Genomic DNA, 6,665 nt, shown 5'->3' on the forward strand with positions numbered 1-6,665 from the left:
CAAATAGCCAAAGTGTAGAGATCAAGAGTCTGATGAATGATGGTCCTTGGACAGGACCCGTTTATTAAATTTAACCAACCCAAAGCTCAGGGACCATTGTGGAAGAGGGGGTGGAAATGTTGTAAGAGTCAGAGAAGATGTTCATGACCATATGGAAATGGAGTCCTAGGACAAACTCCTGGGAACCTGCTCATATGATTCTACTGCAATGTTGTCAACATACACAAGTCCCATGCAAACTCAGGCAGACAATAATCCAGCGTAAAACTGGGAAAATGAACAATAGACCTCAGTCTTATCTGAAGGACTGTTGGCAACTGATTGCTGCTAGGTGAAGAGCTGATCTTCCTAAAACAAGGGACTCTAGAGAGGCTGACTAGACTTAGTGGTTGGACTTGCAGTGGGGAACAGCTGGGGACTCTGACCACCCAGTGGACCTGAAAGTGATGACCAAGTATATGGGCTCCAGTGGGGGGGGCTGTAGGGGGGTGCCAGTAGGGATGAGGGTATAAAGATGATTGAGAGTTTTTGAGCTGTTCTGTATGACATACATGAAAAATTTGATACAAAATTTATTAAAGTAAAAAATATTTTATTTATTATTTTTATTTTGTATATGATTGTATTGCTTGCATGTAGTTCTATACACCTGTGTCATGCAATGCCCAAGGAGGTCAGAAGAGGGACTTGGAGCCCCTGGAACTGGAATTATAGATGGTTGTTAGCTGCCATGTGGGTGGTGGGAATCAAACCCGGGTCCTCTACAAGAGCAGCCAGTGCTCTTAACTGCTGAGTCATCTCTCCAGTCCTGGATGCATAGCATTTTATATAGCACCACAACATTTATATACAGGTTAAGAATAGTGAATTTCTTCAATATTGTAAGTTCCTAAATAGTCATTAGCCTAACAATCCAGACTTTTGGAAAATTTTGTAATTTTCTAGCAAGAAGTAATTTTGTTTTTCTTTTCAATTATGGCTGCATATTAGAATAACATTCCCCCCCAATACCTAGGCTCCAACCCAGTACAATAAAAACACAATCTTCAAGGTAGGACCTGTAATAACAGAGAGCAAGGGTGAGCCACCCTATTTTACTTTCATTTCTATGTGTGAACAAAGTCCACTGGGAATAGAGATTTAAATATTGTCCCTGATTGGTTTGTTTTGAATCAGAAACAGGTGAAATAGCAGGGAACAGTAGGAGCTTTGAATTTCAAGCTCACAGCTGTCTCAGTAGGAGAAGGCTTCAATGGATCTAGGTGTGGTCCTGGGACTTGTCCTCTCATGTCTGCTCCTCCTTTCATTGTGGAGACAGAGCTCTCAGAGAAGAAAGCTCCCGCCTGGCCCCACTCCTCTCCCAATCATTGGAAATATTCTGCAGGTGGATCTTAAGAACATCAGCAAATCATTGAAGAATGTAAGTATATTTTTTGGCTTTGCCAGTGGCACTCAAAGGGAAATAAATTGACACTTGTTTAAGCAAAATAACTGATGGACATGTGCTACATTATGCATGATTGTAAATTTCTTCTCTAAACTTTTTGATGTTTCAGTTACATTTTCTTGTATGTCATGTCAGAGATCAGAGAATATATAATGTGATGTGGTTAGTGAAATATTAGGAGTTTAGTAGACTCAAAGTCACTGCCTGGGGATAGTTGTAAATGACTTTTCCTTTTGTAATAGCGGCTTGCTATGATTTTAGGCTGAAGGCAAAAAGGGAAGTGACATAGATATTCCCTTCATATATATTAGTCATGCATTTTATGGAGAGTAGCCAAGCAAATAGAATTTCTCTGAAGAAATCTACCTATGTCTCATGTCAAGGAAATGATCAATAGACTTGTGTCAATCAGGGACCAACAGTAAGTATTAGAAATATTTTGAATTCTGAAGAAACTTCCTCTGGTCAAGAATTGCTGCATGGTAGAGGAACTTGTTTTGATAGGAATGATGCATGTTCTGCCACCCTCTGTAGTTAGTGGTTTTATTTTTATTTTTATTTTTTTTGTGTGTGTATAATACCAGTTGACTCAGGCAACAGAACCATCTTGAAACGACTGGAAAAAAGAGATACTTGTATTCATCAAAGAGCTTCTGAATTAGGATCCTCACGAAAGTGTGTTCTAATAGCATTGGAGGCTCAGTAAGGGAAAGCTGTTTCTCTGACTGGTGTGCTAAGAAAAACATAAATTTATAATGATCATATCCATAATAATTGTGCATACTATGTAGAGAAAATACTGACTTGTCTTGCTGTATTTTTAATTACCTTTTCATTTTCCAGTTTTCAAAAGTCTATGGTCCAGTGTTTACTCTGTACTTGGGCCGGAGGCCTGCTGTGGTGCTGTATGGATATGAAGCTGTGAAGGAAGCCTTAATTGATCGAGGGGAGGAGTTTTCTGGAAGAGGAAGCTTCCCAGTATCAGAAAAATTTAAGAAAGGCCTTGGTGAGTGTATATGTGCTTATGTACATATGTGTGTTGAGCTGTTCCATGGGGAATATGAGGATGGAAAACTGTCTTGAAAACTTCCCCAGACACAGAGTGGCCTTCTATGTGGCAGCCCTTCTTCCTTGCCTGGATTTTCTTACTCTTTTCTGCTGTCTTTCTTTTAGGAATTGTTTTCAGCAATGGAAATAACTGGAAAGAGATGAGGCGCTTCTCACTCAAGACTCTGAGGAATTTTGGGATGGGGAAGAGGAGCATCGAGGACCGTGTTCAGGAGGAAGCCCGCTGCCTTCTGGAGGAGTTGAGGAAAACCAATGGTGAGTGTTGCTTTGTATCACTGATCGTGACAGACTCCGGTCTTCTGTAATGAGGTCTTTGGAAGAAATTCAGGGGTGGCCAGAACCTTCATTCTTAATTCTGGCTTAGACTTCATATGGAGATGGGTGATCTGTCACATAAAATAGAAGGAAACCTTGTGTCTCCATGGGTTTTGTGACTAGGCATGACTGTGCCTGCACTGAAGATTCTAAGACATCATCTAATGTTGAGCTTTTCTGACTTTTTTCTTCTGTTTTCAAATAAGACATTGACTTTATGAATATAGGTTTTGAGTTTATTTTTTGATGAGTTAGCATAAGTGTGTGCAACCTGCTCCACTTAAGGTCACCAGAGAACACTTGGTGTGTGAGTGTGGTGACATTGGCTGTGCCACACTTGACCATATGACATCTATTTCCTTTTAACTGGACAGCAAACACATCTCAGTTTGGATAGCAAATACATCTCAGTTTCTCTTTCAGGCCCACTATATGGTTCTGTCAGATATGTTGCCCTGTAATATTTTTAAAAATTATTTATTTAATAACCACATAATTAGAAGAAGCATTTCATTACAACAGCATTGTTATATTCAATAACAATTCCCAGAGTTAAGATGCATCTCTTTCAAAATTGGCTGTAAATTTTTAGGTTTATAGTTGAATTAATATAGTTATACAATATTGTTCTCAGTATAAACCCTATAAGACATAAAATTGAATGACGTTTTAACCTTTAAAAAGATCTCCATTTCATTATTAAAATATACCATTTCATTAAAAAAACCTCATTTTTAATGCAATTAACACTTAGATGTTTTCACATGCATCTCTAATCTCTATATATCCAATCATTACTAGTCACAGTCAGTTGTTTTCTGGGATTCTTGGAACCTAAGCATAGATATAATGTCATCAGGTAGATTTCAATGATAATGTTCTTCATATCTACTAATTAACATGAAGCAAATTTTATGCTTCTTCCTCAAATGTAACTCATTTTGTATTTATTGATTTTTTTGTGTATTTTATACAGAACATCCCAAACAATCTTATTAATCTATATACCCATATCTCAAGTGACACCCTTCAATGCCCCACCTACCCCCGCTGGAGCCTATGCATTCTGTCATTCCTGTTATTGTCCACTGTGTTGTCAGTGCCCCTAGCCGTTCCCCAGTGCTTGTCCATCCTCTGAGTCTAGTCAGCCTATCTATAGTTCCTTGTTTTAGGAAGATAAGCTCTTCTTCATCTAGCAGCAAGCTGTTGCCAATATTCCATTAGATAAGGTTGGGGTCTGCTGTTCATTTTCCCAGTTCTGTGCTGGTTTACTGTCTGGGGGTCTCTTGGGCCACCCTGCCCAACAACTCAAAGGAAGGTATCTCCTTTTCTGGCATTGTTTCTTGTTGTGTATTGCTAAAGGCTACATAAAGAATTATACTGATACCTTTAATATATGGTTATACTTTCCTTTTGACTGTTTAAGACCATGCAGTTGGCCCAGGTAAACCAATTTTTTACCTTTATGGTTGTTTGAGGATCTATTCCTCTGGGGTCACATGGGCTCAGGAGGAGCCCCTGGCTCTTTTCCTCTACCAGTTCCATCTATGTGAAGATAAGTAAAAGGTCCTGCTCAACCATTGATGGTTTCATTTGGAAGCATGGGGGAAATGTTTCCTCTGTGTTGACCCTCCTCCTTGTAGACTGGACACTGGTTCAAGTCCATCTGGTGGTGTCTCCATGGCCTCCTTTATCAAGAGGACATGTGACTCACCATAGTTAAAGGACATTTTGAGAGATGCTCCATAGTCCCCTGGAATTTAGTCGACCTTGGAGGGCAAGGAGCAAAGTCTGTCCTTTAAGTCCACCTGACCAGATTATATAGGCCTCAAAGTACCTCTGTTAAACATCTAAGAAGTTTAGTTCTACCAGTCTGGTACTTTTAATTACCATGTTCTGTGTAGATAAAGCTTGGGTAAAGACCAAAGGTTCTCAGATAAACATTGACTAGACATATATTATGTTCCTTGAGCTAGTTGTATGTATAATTTGTCAGTAGGTTGGTTTCCTTTGTTTTTTCTTTTTAAACTAGCTAGGCATTATGTATCTCTCACATTGTCTAACCCTTTCACCATGGTTTCCCCATTTAAAGTGACCCCATTTTTCCCATTTCTCCCTTAATAATACCTTTCTCCTATGGTCCCACCTCTCTTGAGCTCCTTCTTTCCCCTTATCCCCAATCCCCAAGGTTCCTTGTATAACCTTCCCTCCTCCCTCCCATTTAAATAACCCCATTTTTATCCACTTCGCCCTTAGGAACATCTGTTTCCTACTGTTCTTCTTTCGCAGGTTCTTTCTTTCCCTTTCCCTCCATGGTTCCTTTTCATTACCCTGGTTCCTACAGTTATGCCTGGATACATACTCACTTATAAGGATTTGGTGATAGGAGCCACATATGAGGGAAAGCATAACGTCATTTTGTTTCTGAGTTGGTGTTACTTCACTTAGTATAATAGTTTCTAGTTCCATCCATTTACCTCAAATATCATGATTTTGTCATTCTTTACCACTGAGTAGAACTCCATTGTATAAATTTACTATATTTTCATTATCTACATATCAACTGAGAGATCATCTTCAGGTTGCTTTAATTTCTTAATTATTGTGAAAAGAGCAGCAACAAACATGGATGTAAAAATATCTCTGCAGTAGGGTGAGTCCTTTTTACATGCAAAGGAGTGGTATAATAGAATCATACGATAGGTTAATTTTTAGATTTAAAGAGCTCTTAAAGAGTTCTCCACACTCCTTCTATAGGGGTTCAACAAGCTTGCAGCCCCACCAGCAGTGGATGAGCATTCCCCTTTCCCCACATCCTCTCCAACATTTGGTATCCTTTGTTTTCTTGATCTTAGCCATTGTGACTGTGGTAAAATGAAATCGTAAAGTGATTTTAATTTGCATTTCCCTAGTTACTAGTGGTGCTGAACACCTTTTAAGATGCTTCCTAGCCATCTTTAATTCTTCTTTTTAGAACTCTCTGTTCAGCTCCTTACCCCATCTTTTAATTGGGTTACTTCCTTTCTTGATTCTTTGTTTTTTTGAGTTCGTTATATATTCTGGATGTTAAACCTCTGTCAGATGTGTTGCTGGTGAGGATTTTCTCCCATTCTGTGGGTTTTCTCTCCACTTTTTTGGTTGCTTCTTTTGATGTACAGAAGCTGTTTAGTTTAATGAGGTCCCATTTTTTGATTCTTGACCTTGTTTCCTGAGCAATTAATATCTGGTTTAGAAAATATTTCTTACACCTATATCTTGTAGGTTATTACCAATGTATTCTTCTAACAGTTTCAGAGTTTCAGGCTTTACATTGAGGTCTTTGATACATTTGGAATTGACTTTTGTGCAAGGTGAAAGATAAGGGTTTAGTTTCATTCTTCTGCAGGTGGAGATCCAGTTTTGCCAGCACCGTTTTGCCTGTACTATTTGCTGAACATGTTCTTTCCTCCAGTGAATGTTCTTGGCTCCTTTGTCAAATATCAGGTGGCTGAAATTGAATGCACTCATATTTTGTTCCGTTGATCTATGGGTTTATTTCTATGCCAGTACCATGTTGTTTTTATGACTATACCCCTGTAATGCTGTTTAAAATCTGACACAGTAATCTCCCAGCATTGCTCTTAGTGCTCAGGATTGCTTTGGCTATATGAGGTCTTTTGTGCTTCCATATGAATCTTAGGATGGTTTTTTCCAATTCTGTGAAGAATGTCACAGGGATTTTGATTGGCATTGCATTGAATGAATAAATGGCTTTTGGTAGGATGTTCATTTTCACAATATTAATTCTTCCAATCCATGATCATGGGAGGTCCTTCCATCTTCCGATGTCCTCCTC

General features: G+C 38.9%; 1 protein-coding gene across 1 annotated transcript in view; it reads left to right on the forward strand.

Moving 5' to 3' along the window:
* The first annotated feature begins 1,229 nt into the window (after positions 1–1,229).
* Positions 1,230–6,665, forward strand: part of LOC103732445 (cytochrome P450 2C42-like) — a 39,730-nt gene continuing 34,294 nt past the window's right edge. Inside the window, exons 1-3 of the mRNA XM_008831017.2 lie at positions 1,230–1,420; positions 2,291–2,453; positions 2,621–2,770. Coding sequence (XP_008829239.1) covers positions 1,253–1,420; positions 2,291–2,453; positions 2,621–2,770 — 481 coding nt within the window. The 5' untranslated portion in view covers positions 1,230–1,252. The remainder of the gene's footprint in view (positions 1,421–2,290; positions 2,454–2,620; positions 2,771–6,665) is intronic.

This window comes from Nannospalax galili, unplaced genomic scaffold (genome assembly GCF_000622305.1).
Source record: "Nannospalax galili isolate Female #2095 unplaced genomic scaffold, S.galili_v1.0 scaffold1415, whole genome shotgun sequence".
NCBI lineage: Eukaryota > Metazoa > Chordata > Mammalia > Rodentia > Spalacidae > Nannospalax > Nannospalax galili.